We start from the raw sequence: 26,342 nt of genomic DNA on the forward strand, positions 1-26,342 counted from the left end.
TATTACGGGCAGGTGGTCCTGAGGCAGCTGGCCCACAGGGCTGCATTACAAAGGCTCATAGGAGAGCCTTAGAAATGCAGCACTGTGGGACAGCCACAGAATGTTGCAGCACGGCACAGTCTGTAAAGTACATACAGTACAGGAACTGGTGGTGCAGAAAGACAGGGGGTACACCATGTGCCCCCTGCATGCACCCTTGTGCACCGAGGCACCCCTTAGTTTTCTCACTGCCACCCTTTCCATGACAAGCTTACCACCATAAAAAGCAGGGCAGAAAACTCATAATGCTGCACCGCCAGAATATTGAGGCTTCAGATCACTGCAAGACCACCAGGAATCGTGGATCCCTTCTGGTAGCTCTGGTCCTAAGTTGGTTCAACTACCAAAGTCATAATACGGCGGTCAGATCACCGGTGCAGCTCCTGTGGGTTTGATGATCCATCGGATCACCAAACTCATAGTCAAGCCCTCTGGAAATGCTGGTAAAACCTGTTGGAAACCATAGAAACAAAAAACCACAGAAGTTCTGGAAGCTGATACAGGCAGCATCAGAACAACCTTTTGGGGCCATAAACTGTGTGGTAGAAGAAGCTGCATGGGAGGAATATTTGAAGGATTTGTATGGTACACGCAGTGTACCTGAAGTAGGAGAAACATTGCATTGGGGCGGGCCAGTGGAAGATTTAAAAATAGACTTTACAGTAGAGAATGTGAAGAACACTATAAATAGGTTAAAGCTAACCAGAGCAGATGGCCCCAATAACCTACCAGCTATTATAATAAAGTCTCAAATAAATTGGTGGGCTGAATGTCTGTCACATATGTTTTTAGCCATTTTAGTTTCAGGAAGAATCCTAAAGAACTGGAAGGGTGCATAAGAAGGGTGACATGAAAGCCCAAAACATTATGGATTGATCAATCTGCTGGACAAAGGGGAGAAAGTCTTTGCAAAAATATTATTAAGTAGACTGAAGGATTCTGGGAGCAGCAGTCGATTGTGCCGGTAGAACAGGGTAGCTTCAAGAAAGTCCACTCCACTATCGACCATTGCTTCGCCCTATGGGCAGTGGCACGGAACTCTATTGAGCAAAGAGGGCAGCTATAATGCTGTTTCGTGGACTTCCGGGCAGCGTTTGACTTAGTGGACCGTAAATGTCAATGGGAGACTCTGAAAAAATATAACATCCCAGAAGGTCTGCTGGCCATAATTCAAGAGCTACATAGAGGGAAGTGGGTGCAGATCATTAAGGATATGATGGGGTCCTTGACATCGAAAATAGCTATTGAGAACGGTCTCAGACAAGGACGGCGTATTGGTCCGCTTACTCTTTGCCATATTTCTAGCTGATTTGCCCTCGCGAAAATGAATGGTAAACAATTATCCTGCCTATTGTATGCAGACGATCTAGTCATTTTTTATCAGAGTTAGGCCTCCGGAGGAAGCTAAATGCATTCAGAAAGTACTGTGTCAAAGCATTTAACTGTAAACCTGGATAAAACTAAAATTCTATGCTTTGGTAGCAGAGACCTCAGGTGCAGTTGGTTCTTGGGCCCATTAAAATTAAAAATTGTGAGTGAGTACAAAAACCTTGGGGTATGGTCTGATAGTACTCTAATGTGGCACACAAACTTAGGAGACCAGAAAGCAAAGGCCTTTACATCGGCATGTGGGTTGGAAAAATGTATTCGGGACTATGGAGACATGTCCCATAGACTGCGGTTAAAGGCCTATAGTGCAATGATACCCCCTCAGGTACTGTACGGAGCAGAAGTTATTTACCTAAGTGGTAAAAGTGGCTGGGATCCAGAAGAAAGGAAGTGTTTAAAATCCCTATTGTCATTACCAGGCCCAGCAATAAATCAGGCCATCAAAATTGAGCTAGGAATGATATCTAGGAGTATTCAGGTTCAAGTGGCTCTGTTAAGGTTCTGGAAATGACAGGATCCCGTAGCGCTACAAAAGGTCTCTCAATGTGTCGAAACAAGATTCAGCGTAGTAGTTTAAAATGGGCCAAGGAGACTAGAAAGAAATTGTACACGGTTTGCGGAAACTTGAAGGTGAGATTTTGTCAACAATCACTTCATGCAGAAATTACCAAGAGTACACTCAGATCCCAAGGGCAGAAACTGTCCAGGAGGGTATTTGGGGAGTACCTGAGTAAGAAAAAATCAGTTCAATTTATAAAGGCCACCTGTGTGAATGAGGCCTGGTACCCATACCTGGATACGTTACCTAATTACTGGCTCAGGTGCAAAATTTTAAGACTGAGAATTGGCATTAACCCTTGGATGACAAATGAGAAATTAAAAGCAGTAATGATACAGCCCGATGGCAATTGTATATGTGTGCTGGGAACGAAATGTGACATTCCGCACATACTAGTAGATTGTGTAACAGTTTTAGCCTAGCGGAAATTATTCTTATGCCCTATTTTTTTTAAATATGGCACTGTATCACAGGGTCACGCTGTAGACCTACTCACAGACATGCCAAATCTTGATATTGCAATTGCAATTGTAAGATATATGAAATCCGTAAAAAGTTTTTTAATCGAAAAATGAATTTGCGAATATAGGTGCTAATTAAACTGAGTTTATAGCGATTTTAAAGGATGAATTCTATCAATCTTATTATTATTATTATTATTATTATTTAATTTTATAGAGCGCGTAGTCACCCGTAAGTATCCCAGCGCTAAAATCAGTACAACTGGGGGTAAGCGGGGGCAGGGAGGGAGACAGGATAAGGAAAGAGGTGGGTTTTCAATTGCTTCCTGAACCGAAGGTAGTTGGGTTCAGTTCTCAAGTGGTGAGGTAGGGCGTTCCAGAGGTGTGCGGTGTGGACCGAGAAGCGTCTTCCTCCTGTTCGGGCCTTCTTAACTCTGGGAGTGATGATGAAATGTTCCTGGTCGGAGCGGAGGGATCTAGGGGCTTTGTATGGTTTGATACATTTTTTCAGGCTTGGGGGGCCATTGTTTTGAAGCAGTCTGTGTGCCAGGCAGAGGGCCTTGAACATCACACGTTCTCTCACCGGAAGCCAATGGAGACGCTTCAGAGCTGGTTTGGCCGAGGCTCTGGCAGGGGTGTTAGTGAGGATCCGGGCAGCTGCATTTTGGACCCTTTGTAATTTGTTCAGGGTTGCCTCTGGGGCCCCTAAGTAGATGGAATTACTAAAGTCGAGCCTAGAGAGTATCAGGCCTTGAATCAGCAGTTTTTGGGAGTTGTGGGGGAGTAGGGGCAGGATCTTTCGAATTGACCTGAGCAGCCCAAAGCACGTCCCGGCTACCTTTTTTGCTTGTGTTGCGAATGATAGGTCCTTATCGAGCCAGACACCCAGGCTTTTTACCTCTGGTTTCGGATCTGGGAGCGGGCCTAGACAGGGTGGCCAGATGTTTTGTAGTAGAGAGGGCCCCTTCTGACCAAGGAGGAGAATGTCAGTCTTTGAACCGTTAAGTTTCAGAGACGATCTGTTCATCCATCCTTGTATCTGTGTCAGACAGTTGTACAGGTCCGCAGGTTGTTGTCTAGGATGAGAAAGGGACACCACTAACTGTGTATCGTCAGCATAGCTGACGATGCTCACTCTGAATGGAATAACAACCTCCTCCAATGGGGACATGTAGATGTTAAATAATGTGGGGCTCAGGGAGGAGCCCTGAGGCACGCCACATTGGAGGGAAGTGTTGGAGGAGCGGGTGTTATTCTCCCAGATTTGAAAGGGGCGTTGGCTCAGAAAGGACGATAGCCAGGACAGAGCAGTTCCTTCAACACCGACACTCCTGAGTCGTTGGATAAGGAGCTGGTGGTTGACGGTGTCAAAGGCCGCACTGAGGTCGAGGAGGATCACTGCCACTGATCCTCCTTCGTCTAAGAGTGCTCTGGCCTCCTCCACCGCCATGAGGAGGGCGATGTCGGTGCCCTGCCCGGGGCGGAATCCCGTCTGCGAGCTTTTTAGACAGTTGTTGTTCTCCAGAAATTGTGAAAGTTTTCTGTTCACAAGTTTTTCCGCGATCTTGCTAGTTCCCGGGAAGAGGGAGATTGGTCTATAGTTTGCTAGGTCGGCAGGGTCAAGGGAGGGTTTTTTTAGAAGTGCCTTGACGACTGCCGCCTTCCAGCTGGGGGGGACGACTCCTTGTTGAAGGGAGGCGTTGATAAGGTGGGTGAGGGGGGGAGCGATCGTGGGTGCTACCCTTTTGAGAATACGTAAAGGGGCAGGATCCCTGGGAGACCCGCTTTTAATGACATGCAGCGTATCTTCAACCTCTTCTGCCGTCACTTGTCCCCAGGAAGTGAGACATGGGGGGGTAGGAGAGTTGTTGGCTTCTTTTTCCTCGCTCGGACTTGTGGATGGAATGGAGTCGAGGATTTTTGGGATTTTCTCCTTGAAGAAATTAGCTAACTTGTAGCACTTTTCCTCATCAGCTTTGGGGTCTGGGGGGTCTCTCGGTCCCGGGTCAGGGATTTTGAGGAGTTCTTTTAAAATGGTGAAAGATTCCTTACTGGAACTAGCAGAGTGTTCTATTCTTTCTTGGAAGAATAGACTTTTGGTATTGCGGAGGGCGGTTTTATAGTTTTGTGATGCGGTGTGATAGGCTTCCTTCTTTTCGTTAGATTTATCCTTCCTCCAGGAGCGTTCTGTTTTCTTGCATTCCTGTCGCAGAGATTTGAGTGCCGGAGTGTACCAGGGAGCAGGAGTCACTCTTTTCGTATGTTTGAGAGTGGTGGTATTGGGGAGGAGTTTATCCAGTGAGGATGTGAGCCAGGAATTGAACTGTTCGTCGGCCGTGACCGGGTCCGTGGAGAGGACAGGTGTGGAATCTGAGAGCAAACTGGCCCATTCCACCAGTTCAAGCTTGTGCCAACGTCGGTCTGTCACTCGGATTTCGGGGGGTTGGGGGAGTGCTATGGCAAGGTGCCAGGAAAAGGGAACGAGGAAGTGATCTGACCAAGGGAGAGGAATGGGGGGACCCGAGGTGATATCCCTGATGTTGGTCAGGACGGGGTCCAGAAGGTGACCCTTATCGTGGGTGGGTTCGTTGTTGACCAGTCGGATGTTGCATGACCTAAGGTCCTGAAGGAGATCCGAAGCTGAGGAATCTGTGGGGTCATTAAGGTGAAGGTTGAGATCGCCCACGATGAGAAAGTTCGAGGCGGAGGAGGCTGATTGTGACACCGTGTCAGTGAGGGCGTTGAGGAAATTCCCTGGTGTCCCCGGAGGGCGGTAGATCAACAGTCCTGAGAGGGAGTGTACCGGGGAAATTTGAAGGGCGAAGTGACAGCTTTCGCAATCTTCAATGTTGGCATTGCTAGTCCTACAGGCAAGATGTTCTCTGTGGATGATTGCCAGCCCCCCTCCTCTCCCTTTAGGTCTATGTAAGGTTTCAGTGAGATAGCCTGGGGGTAGGGCATTGACAATATCCGAGTCCGTGCTGGCAGAGAGTCAGGTTTCTGTGAGGAACAGAGCGCCAGGCCATGATCCTGTATCAACAAGTTGATTTTGTTCGCATGCTTAGGGAGGGAGCGACAGTTAAGGAGGCCAATCTGTAGCCCCGGCTTTCCCGAGCAGTGTTCGGCTGGGTTACATCGTGCGCAGTTGACAAAGGGTTTACCTTCAGCGTGGACGTAGTGGCAGTCCTGATTTTTTTCCTGGTGAAGGGCCCGAAGCACGTCACTTGTGTACACCACACGATCCTGCAGCAAATCCGGCAGAGTTCCTGGGCCTGGGTCCGGCTGGGCCCGGACTGGCCCAGACGGGCTTGCCTTAGGCGCGCCTTTGGCGCGCTGACGGCGCGCCCGCTGCGCCCGTCCGCTGCGCGTCCGAGTGTTACACATAGTTTTATGCAGGAAGAGGACATGGGGGGCGTGGCCTGGAGAAGTGGGCGTGGCCTGTGAGCAGGCTCGCTCGCTGATGGCGGTGCTTGCGATTTCTTACCCCGTGGCAGCGTTCAGATCGGCTGCACGGGTAATTAGGTACAGGATGAGTGCCCCAACCAGCCTAGCAGGTGAGGGAGAGGTGCGCAATTGTTAAAATCAATTTACACAAGTTTTAAAAATGATACAATTTCGAGCAGAGCTCCCGGCTGTGCCTCAGGAGTACAGATTCTGGGAAGGGCTGGGCGTCGCCGCTTTATGTAATCAGGGGGGCCGTGGCCTGGAGAAGTGGGCATGGCCTGTTAGCAGGCTCGCTCGCTGATGGCGGTGCTTGCGATTTCCTACCCCGTGGCAGCGTTCAGATCGGCTGCACGGGTAATTAGGTACAGGATGAGTGCACTTATTTATTATATACATTTTTTAACAAACTTTTAAACTTTCAATTTTCAGTGGGGGGGTGCTGATAATGTTAATTACTTTCAGTGGGGGTGTGCTGATAATGCTTACATTAAGAAATTACGTGACTATGTTACTCTTTGTGTGGATATTCATGTTGTCCTTCATTTTTTGCCCATAGGTTACCTATCTTAATGGAATTATTGATGAAATTGGGACGATTTGAGGCTATTTATATAAGCTGTTTTAATGCAGTTTGAAGACCAACGGTCTAAATGAATGTTGCCTTTGAACTGAACTGAACTTAGTCTTTGTCTAAATTCTAAGTCATAACACCTGTGAAATAAAAAGAGACATGTTCAGTTTTCCTTCCTAGCTTTGTTCAAGCTGTGTACTACATACATCTTAGCAGACAGCCAGCGGCTCCTACTGCCAGGCCTTAGCTGCATTTTTCTCAGGTCAGAATACCATTACAAAGAAAGACAGTGACCTTCTCCAAGCATTGAAGCTGATTGAAAACAGGTTTGTCATTCAACCAAGGTATGCATGTCGGAGGCAACTTAAAACTCAGATGGCACTTTCATATTAAGAAGGTTTAGCAAAGGACTAGACAACCATCAAAAATGTTAGAATGCTTCTGTCTTGGCAGGGTTTTTGGCTCTATTTAGCAATGATATAGACTTTGATCTTGCTCACATCTAGGATAGGTATTCTTAGCTTGTGTTGGCCCTTTTAAGCCCTTTTTTCCAGACCTAGAAGAGGATAGCTGCTTAATATGATGATAGATCCCTTATTCTTGACTCTAATCTGTCTATTGCCTATTGGCTTTGATATACTTGCTTATAGTAGAGGTTGGATCCTGTGATCCTGACTTTATATTACACATTGGTATGGTTTATGTAGGTATTCTGACAGAGCTAAGGGGTATTTCATCCCTTTCAGGCCTACAGGCCTAGAACTAGAGGGACTCCATCTTGATGGAGCTGAGAGACTTGCAGGGTAAAGGCAAAGTTTATAGTTAAAGCTGTTGTTCACTTGGAGAGAACCGGTCTGGGCCAGCCCTTATCGGTAGGCTGTATTATTCTCTGTGTGGAAGACACAACAAAAGGCCGGCCGGCTGGGTGTGTGTCCTTGACGCGGAGTGGTGCAGGGATCTGATGGGCGGCAGGCTGATGGCTGGAACTTTCCATGAGGAAACAGCATTCTATATCAGTGAAGTGCAGAGGCGGAGTCAGGGAGTCGAGTGGAATTGGAGGAGCGGAGAGGAGTCAAGCTGGAGTGGTAGAAGAGTGAGGAGCTGTTGGAGTAGGAGAGGGAGAGAGTTCAAGCTAGAGAGAGCTGAGTTGAATTGGAGGAGCAGAGAGTGTTGGTAGAGTTGGAGGAGTGGAATTGCAAGAGGAGAAGAGACAGGACATGCTTGGAACAGAGAGAAGACAAACAGACAGTCAGTGAGCTGGAACTGAAGGAAGCAGTCAGAAGCAGTTACTTATCAGGAGGAGGTGTGAATAGCTGGAGTCTGAAGTAATGCCTTTTAGAAGAGACGGAGGAGAGATCGTGGATTAACCTGTGGGAGCAGCTGGAGTTAATTGGACATTGGCACAGAGACATTTAAAACAGAGTGAACAAGCTAGTGGAATGAAGAGTATCAGAGCGGCAGAAACCATTAGACTGAAGCTGGAAGGTGGAGACAGTTAGTGGGGGAGAGGAGTCCAGTGCAAAGCGATCAGCGCAGAGGTGTATCCAAGAGTGCAGGAGAGAGAGTCTGAGATGAGCCAAGGCACAGACGAGAGAGGAACCCAGATGACAGCTAGAACAAGACTTCACACTAATCAGGTGATATCGGTCCTGTCATATTAGTTTACTTTACACTTACATCTTAATCTTGTCTTTAATCCCTAGGCTATTGTATTGCTAATCCTTTTCTTTGCAGCGGTGTGTTCTATCTATAGTCTTTGTCAGTTACATGTGGATGTGTCCATTACAATACAGATCTGTGTATGTGTTTATATTGTTAAAATAAACCAGCCCTAGTTCTTAGTGAACTGACATGTGCCTTGTATTCTTGTTCAATCCGGGTAAATGGAGTTCCTAGTTGAAAGTTGTTTGCATGAACGGATGTGAAATCCCGATCAGGTAAGTAGTGATCAAATAAATAGGGAGCGAGTGGACCTTTGATGCCAGGAGCAGAAGGCACATATTATTAATTGGCTAACTCCTAATATTGTAGTAGCAAGCCCTTAGTGAATAGGGAGAGAGACTTCCCAACATATAACTGAAGGTATTCATAGGAAAGTGGTCGTCATTGGTAAGTGGCGTTAATGAGAACACCAGGGAGGATACTGGTGTGTAATGAGAGCGCTGGGGAGGATTACCAGCGTGGAGGTCTGCCAGATTGCGGGCCGTGTGTAAGTGAGAGCGTTGGGGGGGATTACCAGCGTGGAGGTCTGCCGGATTGTAGACCGTTTGGAAAAGGAGAGCACTGGGGCTGCAGACCCACGTGTGTAGACACGCCAGATTGTGTGTCATATCTGCCCCAGGGTAGATTAGTCTGGGTCTGAGTGGCCGCGAGACTATAAGGTATGAGTGTGGTGTAGGGCATGGATATCCTTAGTAATCAGTGAGTATTCTTAGTATCCCTATAGATTTAGTGGTGTTTCTGATAATATGAGCTTGTATATTGCGAGTTCCCCATCCTCAGGTAGGTACCCAGGTGCCTGGATAGATGGTCCTGAGGAGGGATGTGGTTACGTTCTGGCTGGGTTAGAGGGGCCCCTAGGGGCTGATCCTATCTAAGCAGAAAATCCGGCCATTACAGCTTCTTATTTTATTCCTTAATAGGCAGTTGTGTTGTCACTATTCTATTTGTTTTCATTGCAACATCTATGTATAAACTCTGCACTAGATCACTATTAATTCTAGATCACAAAAGTAAAACTACAGGTGAAAATTTGTACATGTGTAAGTTTACATTTACATTTTGTGGTAAGTTTACTACTATTGGCTACTCACCATTTATGAGTGTACATTTCTACGAAGTATAGACTTGTATGTCTCCGCCTCCTGAAACTAGAGTGAGGAGGCTAATTTACAAGTGTGAAGTTATAACTTATAACCTTTCACATGTAGGCAGAGATCTCTGCCACCAGTATAGAGATCTCCCCATAATAAGAAGGGGAAAAGGTTAAACGTGTATTAAACTTTAAAAACAAAAAGTAAAAGTATTCTTTAAAAAAGAAATATATATATATATATATATATATATTTTAATTCAAGATTTTTAGTCCTTACATTACATTACATTACCCCAGAGTCCCCCCCACCCCCTAGGCAGACATAAGAGTAGAATTTTAATGCACAGTATAAATACACACGACATGAGCACAAATTGACAACAGAGAAGAAACAAAAAAAAAAGATAAAAAAACAATAACAGTTAGTACACTGCGACCAGAGCTGATATAAAAACTGTTTAGAAGGAGCGGAAACCACACCATAAACCTAGTCAAAGTAGTCTTTCCTTAAAGTGAAAACTTTACTCTACACCCCCCATCACCTGTCGCCAAGCTATCAGGGGATTCCAGACTTTTTAGGCCTTTCTTTCGCCGTTGCCTACCCTTACCTTTATATATAGCAATTTCAATATTCAATATTGCGATCTCCTTGGATCTTTTAAACTCTAGGAAACAGACAGTAAAGATGGTTTCGGCTAATAGGACCTTTAGACGCTGGCACAAACTATCTCCTAATAAATTTGGTGACTGCTCACTAGGAATGAGCCTGAATTTGGGTTTGGCACAGTGGATAGCCATTATGTTTCTTTTCACAATAGGGTTGAAAACCACCTTGGATGTACTAATTCCTGAAAAAACATCCACTATTGCTTCAAGCCGAATTTAGACTAAGTGGACTACATCTGATCTTAGGCTGGAGAAGAGTAACTGCAAAAAACTAGAACGTAACTGGCGGTGCACCATGATTCTGCAAATAAAAACCTATATAAACTGGCACTGATTAAATATCATAAAAATATTAAAGCCGCACGTAAACAGCATATTACTATGCAATTGGAACAATTGGGCAACTCTCCCAAAATGCTTTTTCAGCTCCTCAATCCCTTTGTTAACCCTAAAGTCCTTGACACTGAGGAGGTTCCCACCTAACTCTTCTGTGATAAGATTGCAGACCATTTTTATTAAAAAAAAAAAGATATATATAATAATATATCTTCATTTGACAATAACAAGTGTGACCTGGGTACGGTCCAAACATGGGACTACGACGGACAGGGAACCCTGAAAGAATTTCCATTGTTGACACCTCAGGATATGGAACACCTTTTAAAATCGGCAGAATCTGGCTCTCCTACTAATTTAATCCCTGTCAAATGTGCTAGGGAATTAGCCGCTGAATTGGCGGAACCTCTTAGCTCTATTTTTAATCATTCTATCAAAGAAGATAAACTTCCCAAAGCATGGAAGGCCGCTCAAATTATGCCTATCCGGAAACCCCCAAATTACCCTTGGACACTATTACTAACTATCGCCTGATCTCTTTGTTGCCTTTATTTGGAAAATTACTCGAGAAGCATGTTAACGTCCATCTTTCTGCCTTTCTGGAGGCCAATAACTGCCTGGACTATTCCCAGTCCGGTTTCCGCCCTAGATACAGTACAGAACTTGCTTTGGTTAAAGTGACGGACGATATTCAAATGTTAGCGGATGCAGATCAGGCAGTAATTCTTGTGCTGCTTGACCTATCCGCTGCCTTCAATACTAGCTCTCACCAATTATTGCTGGAAAGATTACGTTTTATAGGTGTCCAGGACACGGCCTTGAACTGGGTACAAGATTTCTTGACAGATAGTACTCAAACAGTGAACCTGGCCCTTTTAAATCTAAGACTAGACAGGTTATGAAGGGAGTCCCTCAGGGCTCCTGTCTTAGCCCGTCCTTATTCAATGTGTATGTCGCCCATTTAGCAGCTCTCCTTAGGAAAATTTGGTTTTTCCCAATTTCCTATGCAGACGACACACAACTGATTTTCACATACAATAAAAATACCCTCAAATGCCAGAACACGTTCTTGGAAGGCATGAAAACAATCACTTTCTTGATGAAGACCAATTTCCTGCAATTAAATGCAGGACAAACGGAAATCATGATTTTCAGGGAGGCTGTTACTAGGTGGTCTCCTCGTTGGTGACCAGAAGAACTGGGTACAGCTCCCACTCCAAAGACAGTTGTTAAAAACTGTCTTAATAAATAATGACCTTAACCTAGAAGACCACATAGCAAATACTAAAACAAATTGTTTTTTACGCACTGAACCTGCTTCTTAAGATCTTTCACTTTCTCCCAATCATTGCTGATTTCTGCTAGAGACTCTGACTTACAAAGTTTGTAGGTAGTGCAAAATACTGCGGCACGTCCGATGACTAGTGCCCCCAGGCGTTTCCCATCTCTTCCTTTATTACACAACCTACATTGGCTTCCGATTCGGAAGAGAATTCAATTTAAAGTGTGTTGCCTTGTGTTCAAAGGCCTTAATCAGTTGGCCCCAAACTATCTGACGGAAAAACTTACTAAATACGCTCCCTCTCGGACACTTTGTTCCGAGGGTAAAGGCCTACTCGTGGTTCCTCGCATTAAACTAGCCAGACTAGGAGGAAAATCCTTTCCATATATAGCCCCCTTGCTATGGAATCAGTTACCCCTGGACCTTCGTCTGAATGACAATTACTTGACATTCAGAAAAAAGCTTAAGACCTATCTCCTCTAATCTCATCTTCCTCCCTATGTTGTACTGCTCTGTGGCGATTCAGGCGCTTTATAAACGCATAAAATAAAATATAAGCTAAGTAAAAGTATTCTAATGCTAAACATTAATAAAAATACATTTATATATAATAAATGAAAAATGTATTGTATTTTAAGATTTATTAAAACACTTATAGTAAAGTTTTATATTTAATCAGTATGTATTAGAAATGACTATAAGTTATGTATGGAATTATTTTTAAATACACCTATTTTTAAAATAAAAAGTTTTATTAAAATAATTTAAACTAAAATACTATTTACTTTTTATTTGAAAGTAATTATTAACAACACATTCAAATTATATATAAAGTTGAAAACAATTAGTGGCAGATTTACAAGCCCCTTGCGCTACTTTTGCGTCACTTTTCTAATGTTAAAAGTGACGCAAAAGAGGCACAAGGGGCTTGTAAATCTGCCCATTATTTAAATATGATTTCCTATGGAGTTCTGTTATAAGTACCTACCTCCATTATTTTCTATAAGAGGGTGTTGCAGGCCATTTGTGCTGCTAAACGTGCTCCAGATTTGAGCTGCAACATACTACAAAATGTAGTTTGTGAGTAGATCATCCATGAGCATAGAGGCTCAACATTCACTAATACGAACAATCCTGTATTCTCACAGGGTGGAATGTTACTCTTAATCACCATCTTCAAGTAATGTGTTGGGGGTTTGTGGGTTAGAGTCTACCAGATTCCCAGCCTCAGGTTGGGAGGTTGGCCAAGCATGCAATTTCCTGAGGGTTTATAAAAAAAAAATAAACTGGGATGTATTTGTTGGTAGGCTTGCAAAAACATAGCAAAGTTGCCTCAAAACACCTGGCAGAACAGGACATGGTGACAATGAACAGGTACAGCGAACATGGCAAGCTGAGAGGGGCATGAGGGTTACTGGTACAATAAATATATAAATGCATATTGGCCCAGTAACAGAGAAAAGAGGAAGCGATGGGGGAAGTCCTTGACAGCAAAGAACAAGGAATTGAGGCCTAGGCCTTTTATGGGGAACTCAAACCTTTGAACTGATAGTTAGAAAAAGATCTCAGGAGCAAGCACAGAACTTGTCTGAGAGGCATACCTGAGAATAGTAAAGGTAAAATAATCTTCAGACTCTGGCCCAGAGCAAGCAAGAAGAAGGCAGAGCGAAAGGAGGAAGAGAAAGGTCGGAATTAGAGACAATGGGCGAAATCAAGGATGAAAAAGAGCCTGTGGGAGTGAGATAAGGAGGAAGAAAGTGTAGGGTGGTGGAAAAAATGGGAATGCGGTGGAATCAAAACAAGGCCGCCTAACAGTGGAGTCACGCAAAATGATGGAGCCCCCCTGAAGAATGTTTAGGGGCTCCGGAGTCTCCCATATCTCACAGATATTCATTGGCCTCAGAATGGTTGGCCTCACCGGAAAGGTTAGTGTCTCTCTGATGGGCTGGGACCAACCCAAGCCCCCTACAAGCAGGGGCTGCAGGGACCTACTTTATGCCCCTGCAGTCTAAGGATTCAACATCCCCGACATTTCTAAGAAAATGTTTGTACTAAATAAAGTCAACAGGAAAAGTAACTCCAACTCTTGTTAATATTCTGGACTCGCATTTTACAGTCACTTTATTTTCTCTACTTTTCAAACTGTTTCTACATCTCTCATATGCATCCAAAACACGTGACACCTCGAACAAGAATCTGGCAGGAGTACAAAACCATTGGCACAAAACACAAACAGCACACAAGACTAATACACAAGACACAACACTTTGATATCTGCACTTCTCTTAAATTAACCATTGCGTTCAGTGATGAGTTAGCGTTTTTCACTGATTTAAAAAAAGCAGTAAATCTGCAACTTTTTTGTGTTGATAACTCCTTTTCAAGCCTCCTCACTCTCTCTTCATATTCCTCTCTCCTCCTTTATCTCTTCACCTTTGCAGTTCTGACTTTGGAAGGTGTTGAGGCTCTGCAAACCGCTTGCGCCACTTTTGCATCATTTTTAACATGGGAAAAGTGGGGTACAGGCTTGTAAATAAGCCCCTGTATGTATAAAAAAAAAACAATATAGAACTGCATTTTAACCCCTCCCACGCTAGTGACGGAACCGCTCCGTCACGCCCCTCGGGTGGGCTGTGCTGGTGACGAAGTGGTTCCGTCACAGCCCGCTCGCCGCACAGGCGAGGCACTGATTTCCCGCCTGCGCGGCGCGTTATATTGAACGGGCGGGGCCGTGACGGAACCGCTCCGTCACAAGCACAGCCCACCCGAGGGGCATGACTGAGCGATACTGTCACCAGCGCGGGAGCGCCGCGCCCGCCCCCTAGAAAGGGTTAGATGTTAGTTGTATTGGGAGATAGTTAGCAAATCGCAGGCTGGTTCTCAACCCATTATCAAAGCGAGGCCTTTCAAAGCCTCAGGGGTGGTAGCTTACTTGCATCATGATGCTAGTTACATCTTCGGTAACTTCTGAAAGAGTTTTCAAAATGTCAACTACTGCATTCACAGTTGCAAATGTATTTATGGTTGTTTCTTCTGCAGTTACATTAGCACTGAGATTGTCAAGAAAAACTGGTATTTCAGATGGCGGCTTTGCCTGCAATTCCTAAAAAACAGAATAGAATGGTGTTATCAGTAACAATTCCAGCATACAATTAGAGTATCAAAAACGCTAACATTGCCACACTTGCTTAAAATGATCTTTTAGGCCGTTTACTCTATTATTCACCGTTACTAATCGCATTAAAACATTTACAAGTCAAATATAAATTCGCCAAATGCTTTCTATAACTAAATCGTTGTATAGGTGTGGTAGGCTTTCAGATAAATATTTATCTAAACGCCTATCTGACCTATAAAACGAGGGTTATCTACAGAGGGATGCCAACCCACAAAACATTAAACAAAACGTGCAACATTATATCGGAAAAATGTCTTCTTTTTTTACAGCCACCATGGAAATAATCCATCTACATTTAATTTAAATAAGAAGGTGCTTATTAAAATGGCTAACATTTTAATCATTTTATTTTTGTATTGTTCCGGTTAACACAATTTTTGCCTTTACATCTGTAAATAAAACCAAAACGATTTTCGAAATTAATAAAACTCTTTTTATCAGCCATGCTAAGGCCATATGCTGACTCTCTCCACCAATTTTTAAATCTGCGAATCCCTTCTAGCCCACGTCTGTTGAAGGAGCACTGAGCCACTGAACAATCGAAGCAGCTAACTCATAATGGCCAGAGAAGGACACTCATGTCTGCATCTACAAATCATCTACAAGCCCATAATACACTGCATCATGAATGCTTCGAACTCCAAGATTTACAGGCAAGAGAGCTCTTGATTTCACTGTAGAAAGAAATACTATTTTTCACAAACTTTTCTTTCAAGCAGGATAAACACATTTTATTACCATTTAGAAATGGGTAGCTATGCTGCGGGGCAGCACTAAACCAGTAGTTTAGTGTTAGTAAATTCACCTTCCTTTGTATGGCTATGGACAGTGGACTAGTTAGACCAGAGGTCTTCAAACTTTTTGATGCCGAGACCCCCTTGTAAAACCTTTTTAGGCGTAAGGACCCCCTTCCGACAAAAGTTTCTAGAAACTGGTACTCCTCATCATCAACTTTTGACAACCATAAATGCGCCTGTTAGACCTCATCACATCCCTCCATCATTCATCCACCCACACTTTCACACATCCATCCATCCACCGTTTCATCCTTCCATCCATCCATACATCCATCCTTCATCCATCCACCCTTTCATCCTTCCATACATCCATCCTTTACCCATCCACCCTTTCATCTTCCCATCCTTCACCTATCCACCCTTTCATCCATCCACCCACCATTTCATCCATCCACCCATCATTCATCCCCCCACCTTTTCACACATCCATCCATCCATCATTCATCCATCCACCCTTTCATTCATCCATCCTTATCTGTCCACCCTTTCATTCTTCCATCCATACATCTATCCTTCACCAATCTATCCTTCAGCTATCCACCCTTTCATCCTTCCATCCATACATCTATCATTCATCCATCCACCCTTTCATTCATCCATCCACCCACCTTTTCACACATCCATCCATACATCCATCATCCATCCATTCACCAATCCTTTACCCATCCACCCTTCCTTCCATCCACCCATCATTCATCCACCCACCTTTTCACACATCCATCTATCATTCATCCATGCAACCTTTTATCCATTCATACATCCATCCACCCTTTCATCTTCCCATCCTTCGTCCACCCACCCTTTCATCCTCCCACCCATACATCCATCCATCCTTCACCTATCCATCCACCCTTTCATCCATCCATCCATCCATCCAGCCTTTCATCCATCCATCTACCCATCATCCATCTACCCATCATTCATCCCCCCACCTTTTCACACATCCATCCATCCATCCACCCGTTCATCCATCCATCCTTATCTGTCCACCCTTTCATTCTTCCATCCATACATCTATCCTTCACCAATCTATCCTTCATCCATCCGCCCTTTCATCCTTCCATCCATACATCTATCATTCATCCATCCACCCTTTCATTCATCCATCCACTCATCATTCATCCACCCACCTTTTCACACATCCGTCCATACATTCATCATCCATCCATTCACCCATCCTTTACCCATCTACCCTTCCTTCCACCCACCTTTCCACACATCCATCCATCATTCATCCATCCATGCAACCTTTTATCCATTCATACATCCATCCACCCTTTCATCCTCCCATCCATACATCCATCCTTCATCCATCCCCCTATTAATCCTCCCATCCATACATCCATACTTCATCCATCCCCCTTTCATCCTCCCATCCATCCACCCTTTCATCCATACATCCACGCACCCACCCTTTAATCTATCCACCCATCATTCATCCCCCCCACCTTTTCACACATCCATCCATGCATCATTCATCCATGCAGCCTTGTATCCATCCATACATCCATCCACCCTTTCATCCTCCCATACATACATCCATCCTTCATCCATCCACCCTTTCATCCTCCCATCCATACATCCATCCATCCTTCATCCATCCACCCTTTCATCCTCCCATCCATCCATCCATCCATCATTTATCCATCCACCCTTTCATCCATCCACCCTTTCATCCATCCATCCTTCATCCATCCACCCTTTCATTCTTCCATCCATACATCTATCCTTCACCAACCTATGCTTCATCCATCCACCCTTTCATCCTTCCATCCATAAATCCATCATCCATCCATCCACCCTTTCATCCATCCATTCACCCTTCATTCATCCACCCATCTTTTTACACATCCATCCATCATTCATCCATCCACCCTTTCATCCATCCATTCATCCGTCCACCCTTTCATTCTTCCATCCATACATCTATCCTTCACCAATCTATCCTTTATCCATCTACCCTTTCATCCTTCCATCCATACATCCATCATTCACCAATCTATCCTTCATCCATCCACCCTTTCATTCATCTATCCACTCATTATTCATCCACCTACCTTTTCACACATCCATCCATCCTTCAGCCTTTCATCCATCCATTCACCCATCATTCATCCACCCACCTTTTCTGTGCCTCTCTCATGGAGGGGGGAGGGGGGTGGGGGGGGGAGATCAGTATCTCTCTGCGTCGTCTTCATTCTTTTTTCCCACTCATGGGAGGGCATCTCTGTGCCTCCCTGCTGGGGGCGGGGGACGTGTAACGGGACCCACAGCTCCAGGTGCGCAACATCCATTGAACTCAAAGGGCTACACTACAGCCCCCCCCCCCCAGACCCCACCCTCCAGCCCCCTTCCCCAGCTCGTGTATGTGACCCCGACTGTAACAGCTTCAGGGACACACACACAGTCACACCCAAGTACTTGACAGGTCTTTAAAAGACCTTTTACTTGTTAATGAGGCGTTGATGTTTTTCACACCTCGGTGTGAATCAGGCCTCCACCGTGAGCACCCTCGATCAGCCAGGAACTGCACACTGCGACCCCCTTCCCAGGACTCCACGACCCCCCTGGGGGTCGCGCCCCACAGATTGAAGACTGCTGAGTTAGACCTTAGGCAGTCCCCTCCTTTTTCTGCCATGCGGCGGCCACATGTTGGGGGAGGGGGTGGGGAGGTGGAGGTGCTGGCGATGCCTTTGTGTCCTTCCCATGCCCCCTCCCCTTGCTATGCCACTGGTTACCACTACTTCATTTGCCTGAAAAACGGAAATTTTCAGCGCTCTCAAGTGAGTAGTTTAGTCTGCTGTGATAAGATGTTGTGAATTGTCTCCACCAGTGGGGAGAAATATTTATAACGGGAGCTACAAAAGATGAGAGCAGGCTCTCCTGTGTTGCGTGGGTTATGGAAGCTGTAGATCAGGATAAATCAATCTCAATAAAAAAAATTGAAACACACCTCATCACCTTAGTCGGTGCTGCAATGCCCTTCCCTCACTCAGCCAACTCTGAATTTGCATCCTGTAATCTTGTGCTATTTGGTATCCACAATCTGCAGACATCATCACTTAGCGTGGCTTAGGGGATTTTCAGCACTTGACTTTAAACATTGCCCTTCTTTTCAGTTTCAGCATCAACAAATATCCTTCATGAACCTATTCATATTTTAGCCACTGAGGGGCAAGATGTAGCAAGCTTTTTACTGGCCACAAACCCAAAGATTCATTCAATTAGAGGGAATTATTTTTTTGATGCACTAAGCACATTTTACGATTTGGACAACTTTTTTCTGAATCGTAAAATGTGTTAAGAAAAGGTACTGATTTAATTTTTGGAAGGCAAGGTTCTGAGGGCCCGATGTAGGTACCAAATACCGGTCGGAAACGGCCGATTTCGGCCGTTTCCGACCGGTATTTGGCCTACTGAGATGTAGGGGACCTTTTTTTGTCCGATTCGGTATTTTACCGATTCGGTAAAATTACCGAATCGCAAAAATACCGAATCGGTAATTTTACCGATTTTTTAAATTTGTGATGTAGGTGGGACTACTTTCAGTCCCACAGGCCCTTCAGATTCGGTATTTTAACACCCAATCCAATTGGGTGTTAAAATACCGAATCAAGGTGTGCATGCACATGTGTGCATGCACACCTATGCCATGTGACAGACAGACATGCCCTTAGGGCATGTCTGTGTGCCACATGGCTCACATGCCTTTTTTTGGGGTGCTGGAGGGTGTCAAAGTGACACCCCCTGCACCCTTGCACAAATCGGTAATTACCGAATCGGTAATTACCGATTCGGTAATGCCCATTGATTCCTATGGGCTTCAAGGCCCATAGGAAGCAATGGAGGATACCGAATCGGTATTTACAGAATCGGTAAATACCGAATCTTACAGATTCTGTATTTACCGAATCTGATATACCTACATCTCCCCCCCTCTAATTTACCACTTCATAAATACCGATTCGGTATGATTCGGTATTTATGAAGTGGTAAATGTAGATTTACCTACATCGGGCCCCTAGAGTTCATTCCAAATACCAAATGGATTCCAGTGTAGCAATGGCTTCTAACCGTTATTCCACATTGCAAACTTTGAAAAGTTACTTACTACCAAGTTAGAGGTGGAATAGTAACTTGATACCTCACTTGTGTGGGTGTCCAATGCAGAATTAGCTAAAAACGTATTTAAAAAAAAAATGTAGAGCTTAGAATTCTCGGTGCTGTACCCTTATTCCCTATGTTTTGGGATTCTCCCAGTCGCAGGCCCTTGTTCCTCCTCCCCCCACAAGTGAGGTATAATTTTACTCAGGAGACTGAGGAGAATGTTGTGGGGTAGGACATTTGTGCCGGTACTGTGATTCCACAAAAATATGCGGAAAATTAGTTTTTTCCAGCTGTACTTGAGGTTTGCAGTGGATTCTGGGTAGGAAAAAGTTGGGGGTTCCATGCAAGCCATACCTCGCAGTACTCCCCCTGGTGTCTAGTTTTCAGAAATGTGTGGGTTTGGTAGTTTCCCAAGATGGCTGCCGACCTTGGGGCCAAAAACCCAGGTGACCCCCATTGTAAAACAGGGTTGCTTTGTGAGAGGTAATTTTGATGTCTCCTCAAAAAGTTTTGGGCCCTTGCCTGTTGCGGGTACTTGATCCACCCATGTGAGTGAAGTACCATTTTTATTGCAAGACCTGGGGGATCACTGGGTGGTAGGAAAGTTGTGGATCCACGCAGATTCCAGAACTTTCCAACACAGAAATGTGAGGAAAAAGGTTTTTTTAAAAAAAAGTTTTAGGTTTGCAAGGGATTCTGGGTAACATAACCTGGTGATATCCAGACAAGCCACCCCATCCTAGATTCCCCTGGGCGTCTAGTTTTAAAAAACATATTGGTTTGCTAGGTTTCCCCAACAACCTGCTGAGCTAGTGTTCAAAATCTACAGCTCGGCACTTTGCAAAAAAAGGGTCTGTATTCACTGTCAAAATGTGGTGTGTCCACGTTGCATTTTGGGCCCTTTCCTGGTGCGGGCACTAGGCAACCCACACAAGTGAGGTACCATTTTTTTGGGAAGACTTTGGGGAATGTAGGGTGGGTGGAATTTTGTGGATCCACGCAGATTCCAGAACTTTCCACCACAAAAATGTGAGAAAAATGTGTTGTTGTATTTTACAAATTTTGAGGTTTGCAAGGGATTATGGGTAGTCAGAAAAGTCACCCCATCCTGGATCCCCGGGGTGTCTAGTTTTAAAGAAATATATAGATTTGCTAGGTTTCCCAAGGTCCCAGCGAATCGAGGGTTCAAAAGCTACAGCTAAGCACTGTGCAAAAAAAGGGTCAGTTTTCACTGTGAAAATCTGGCGTGTCAACATTGCGTTTTCGTTTTTTTCCTGTCGTGGACACTATGTCTACCCACACAAGTGCCTTTTTTCTCCGAAGACTTTGGGGATTGTGGGGTGGGTGGAATTTTGTTGATCCATGCAGATTCCAGAACTTTCCACCACAGAAATGTGAGCAAAAGTTGTTTTTTTGTTGACAAAGTTTGAAGTTTGCAGGGGATTCTGGGTAACAGAATCTGGTGGGAGCCCCCTGGGTGTCTAGTTTTAAAAAATGTAAAGGTTTTCTAGGTTTCCCGAGGTGCCAGCAGATCTAAGGTTCGAAATCTACAGCTAGGCACTTTGCAAAAAAAGGGTCAGTTTTCAATGTGAAAATGTGTCTGGTCCCCATTGTGTTTTGGGTCATTTCCTGTCGCGGCCACTAGGTCTACCCACACAAGTGACGTACTATTTTTATCGGAAGACTTTGTACAATGTGGGGTGGGTGGAATTTGTGGATCCATGCAGATTCAAGAAGTTTCCATCACATAAAATGTAAGGAAAGTGTGTCTTTTTTTACAAAGTTTTAGGTTTGCAAGGGATTTTGGGTAGCAGAACCTGGTGGGAGCCAGACAAGTAACCCCATCCTGTGTTCCCCTGCATGTCTAGTTTAAAAAAATGTATAGGTTTACTATGTTTCCCTAGGTGCCGGCTGCGCTAGGAGCCAAAATCCTCAGGTAGGCACATTCTGAAAAAGTCGATGCCTGGTGGTCTTTCTGCCCCCTTGAGGAGGAGGGAAATCGGTGGCTACTGCTCCCATCTGGCTCCTGGCAGAGAGACTATGGCATAATCTTTGGGGGTGTGGTCATTTACATGCCCATTCTGGGTAGCCCCCACCCTGAACTTTGAAGAAAGAAAACATCTCTGGTGGCTAATGGGCTTTCTCCCACCCGGGGGGCAGATAAGGTGCGATTGCCTCATCTCCCTCGGGGTGCAGAAGGACTGCAGCATTTTCTTGGGGGGGGGGCATTGACATGCCCTGTCTGGGCAGCCCCCCACTCCTACCCTATATAAAACAAGTCCATGGCGCCTAGTGGACTTTGGCCACCAGGGTGGTAGATCAGAGGCTATTGCCCCATCTGACTTGTGGGGGGGCATAAAGTATTTTGTTTTCTTTGGGGGGTAGGGTGGGGACATTTGCATGCCCAATCTAGCCAGCCCCCCCCTCGGGCCTATAAGTAAAATAATCCCTGGCGTCTAGGGTGCCTATTCTGGACTGGGGCATTGAAGTTAAGCATTTACCTCAAGATAGATATCCTTAAGTCTTAGACATCAAACCCATAAATATATTAACCTATTCCATCTTAAAATGTGCTCATGGCACTCGTCTAGGCAACAATCCCTCTAGTATACTTTCTCAACACAAACTTTTGAGGATCACCTAATCCACAAATCAAAGAAGAGTCTTCTCAAGCAAACAGGACACCAACAACCAACCTGGACCTCAGGTCCAGTACGGCCATCACTTGGCTCCATGGCATATATAAGCTCCTCAGAGGCAACACATCCTCAACATCGAATGAGTAAAATAACTACCTAACGATTATCTCTTGGAATGTGGCTGGCCTTCAGAAACTGGTCAAGAATGAATCTGCTGTAGAGTATCTACAAAGCAGTGATATAATTTGCTTCCAGGAGACATTGGCAACATCTACTACAACTCTCCCCGGGTACTTCGAAATCCATGTCCCGGCTTCAAGACGTAATATCTTTGGGCAGTCAATGGGCGGCCTGTCTGTATGCATCAAGCACTCCCGAAGGTTGGAGGTCACCAAACTCACACTCCTGTCACCTGGAATTCAAGCTTTAATTATCAATGGAATAAAGAACCAAAATAAACAGCTCCGACTGCTATTATTCAACTGCTTTGTTAATCCAGCTCTGCACCAGAGAAACCAAGCACTTGATGATTGGGCTGCCATTATTAGAGATCTTCTGATTAAATATCCCTACCACAATCCCCTTATAGTTGGGGACTTCAATAATAGATCACTTGATAAGACAGGAAAGGATAACATACAATGTAAAGAGGTCGCTGCAGTGCAAGTTTTATTTGACTCCTGCTCCATATCATCTGCCTACAATCTTAAGAAAGCAAATGTTCAGTCATGAGCCTGCTCTCAACATATAGAAACATCTCCACAATAGACTATATATTTGTTGGCAGTACACTAGCTTTTCACTTGAATGACTTTGATATAGACAACCGAGCCAAGAGTGACCACAGGCCCTTTTCCATCATTTCATCTTGCAAGTATACGACCGTAGGAGAACCTATGGGGGAAGAATGTGACAAAGTTCCCAGCAGGATAAAATGGACCCTTAACCTTGGCACTAAATTCGTATGGACAACAAAAAATAAACAATTAAATACTTAATTTAACCCGCAGGCCCTGCTAGACTTCTGGCCCATCCTCCTCACGGATCTGCATCTGGCGCTAGGTGGAACATCAGTCGCTTGTCAAAAGCAGGGTCTAACCCAGCTAAATTGGCATCAGAATAAGGAAATTCTGGAAAGCAAACAGAACACTCAGAAGGCCCCAAAAGCAAAACAAAGAGGGGACAAAGCTGTTGTAAATAGAATTAAGTGGGCAGCAGGACACGTCTTCTGGTAGTTAGGTTGTGTTTATTAAGTTACTAAGAATAAGTTAAGACACAGAGCAGTAGTTCCCCACAGCTGACCAGACCAACTGCCAGTAGTAGAATCCCCAACACTACAGATAGAATACCGCTATGTAAGAAGACAGAAACACAGAGAAAGGACTAAGGAAGCTAAGAAGCAATGTAAGAATGTACAACATATCTTCCCCCCTACAAACAACAAATATGAAAACGTCAAACACGTAAGAAGATAAAGCATGGAAAACAGAAAAGAAAACGTATAACACTAAGGAGGTCAAAGACCTCAAGAACTTCCAGAACAAGGAGAGAAGAATCAGGATCAAGAAGTGAAATAAGAAGAAGATCACTACGACCACCTTCCCCCCTTAAGAGACAAAAATGAAGAGTCAGACCACTCTCTATTTTCCATCAATGTGGCCACCAAAGACAGAAAAAGAAAGTTCACTTTCTCAAACAAAAATTGTCCATCGCAGATATTAGCTGCATAGAAAATACAACAGTTCTGGAAGGATACCCCCGAAGAAAATATGGATCTTGACTTCTTTCAGACCAAAAAGTTGGATCAGAACCAGGTGTGCAGGTTCTGGGTCTATCCTTTGGGTTAAGAGCCTTAGATTGTTTTTAGGCTTCCAAAATCCTTAAAATTTCATTACACAGACTCTAGAGCTTCATGAACCACGGTCATGAACCCTGCCGGTGTTGAACCTCACTTCATTCTCTCCTGGTACAGGTTGTGGGAGTCTTGTCCACCACCGGTCCTGGGACGACGTCTGTCCACTCCCGGTACTCCTACCCCGGTCCTGGGACATCCTATGTCCTCTCCCGGTACTTTCCAGTCCAGAGACTCTTCTGTCTCCACCCATCTCTTGATTTAAAGGGTCCTGGAATCTTCCATGTTCTCCACCAGTCCAGGGACATTTCTCGTCCCCACCCATCTCTCGGTTGGGTCCTGGAATTTGCTTCACTCTCTACCAGCCCAGGGACAACTTCTTGTCCCCACCCAACTCTTGGCATAGCGGGTCCTGGAGTTTGCTTTGTTCTCTACCAGTCCAGGGACATCTTCCTGTCCCCACCCATCTCTTGGCTTAGCGGGTCCTGGAATTTGCTTTGCTCTCTACCAGTACAGGGACATTTCTCTGTCCCCACCCATTCTTTAGTTAAATGGGTCATGGAAATCACTTGTCCGTCTCCTTTGCTCTTTTTAAAACCTCCTCATGGTTCAGCGGGTACTGAAATTCACATTTCCTCTTTCAGTCCACTGTGTTTTAAAGAACAATTGCCTCCTTAGACAACACCTTGAATCCACAGTTTTTAACTGTTGCAGAGAATCATCTCTCTCTCAAAAGCATTGCAGGGTGCTGCCACCGGATCTCTTCGAGCTGCCTATAAGAAACATGCATGGGAGAAACGTACTAAACGAATAGAAGATGCTTGGCTAAAAAATGTTATCCCTTCTTAAGGAAAAAAATGCAGCTTCATTTTGGAAAAACGTAAATCAACTCAGTAACAATGGCCAGTCTAAGGAGAATTGGGTACCCGAGAATATCTGGGTGAATCATATTATACAGCTCTACAGCGGCGGGAGAGGAGAGCTGCTAGTCTTCCAATCATCCCAGACATTAAATCACGAAAACATCCAGGCCCCAGACATTCCAGAAGCTGAAATAATCAAAATCATTAGTCGCATGAGGAACGATGGCCCACCAGGGCCCAATGGAATACCTGCTGCAGTCTTTAAATCAAACCGATCCTTTTGGGCAGAACTTCTCACGCCGCTTTTTAATCAAGCCTTTCTTACGGCCGCAATTCCATCTACTAGGCAGGGCTCAATATTACACCCAATTTACAAAAAGGGCAACTGATTAAACCCGGCCATTTACAGATTAATATCGTTATTGGATATTGAAGCCAAGGCTTATGCTCGTGTCCTGCTGACTGAATTAGAAAATTGGGTCACAGAAAATAGCATTCTCCCTTGCACCCAGTCAGGCTTCCGATCAGGCTGCTCTACAACAGGGAATATAACTGTGCTGGCCTATTTGTCCTGGAAGGCTACTCTGGCCAACAATCCACCCTTATTCTGCTGTTTTGTGGACTTCAGTGCGGCATTCAATAGAGTCCAACGAGGAGTGCTATGGAGTAAGCTAAATTCTTAGGGGATACCCTCCACTCTTCTCTCTGCACTGATGTCACTACATCAGAAGACTTGGGTGAGGATTAAAACCAGTGCCACAACAGTATCTGCAAAAATCCTAACAGAAAATTGATTAAAACAAAGCTGCGTATTAGCCCTGCTACTTTTTAATCTCTATGCTGCCGACTTACCCAAAGCACTGATTGGTGCAACCTTGGTTGCCCCAAAACTAGGCAACGAGCGGCTCCAAATTATGCAATACGCTGATGACATTGTCATCATGGACCATACAAGAACAGGTCTACAAAGAGCGCTCACTGCCCTTAACATGTACAACATAAGGAACAAACTCCTGATGAATGAGTCAAAAACTAAAGTCATGATTTTTGGGAAATGTCAAAGAAACAAAGTCTTTACTTGGAGAGTTGGTGGATCACAAATAACCACCTGCACCAGCTACAATTATTTGGGAGTCTGGTTTAATGAAAGGGCAAATCAAGTGTTCCACCTTAAACACCTTTGGTCCAAGGAAGCTGGGGTTATACACAGCCTGAGGCGCCTGTAACGGCAGCTGCACAGCCCCTTCGTCAAACCAATTTTAAGGGTCTTACCTGCCAAATTGCTTCCAGCACTATCTTATGGCCACCTGGCTTTTCCAGGTAAAATTGACCTATTTCTTGCGA

General features: G+C 44.7%; 1 protein-coding gene across 1 annotated transcript in view; it reads right to left on the reverse strand.

The window, feature by feature from the left end:
* Positions 1–26,342, reverse strand: part of LOC147707026 (uncharacterized) — a 686,292-nt gene that overhangs the window by 165,879 nt on the left and 494,071 nt on the right. The window contains exon 15 of the mRNA XM_086925617.1: positions 14,495–14,665. Coding sequence (XP_086781743.1) covers positions 14,495–14,665 — 171 coding nt within the window. The remainder of the gene's footprint in view (positions 1–14,494; positions 14,666–26,342) is intronic.

This window comes from Lissotriton vulgaris, chromosome 6 (assembly GCF_964263255.1).
Source record: "Lissotriton vulgaris chromosome 6, aLisVul1.2, whole genome shotgun sequence".
NCBI lineage: Eukaryota > Metazoa > Chordata > Amphibia > Caudata > Salamandridae > Lissotriton > Lissotriton vulgaris.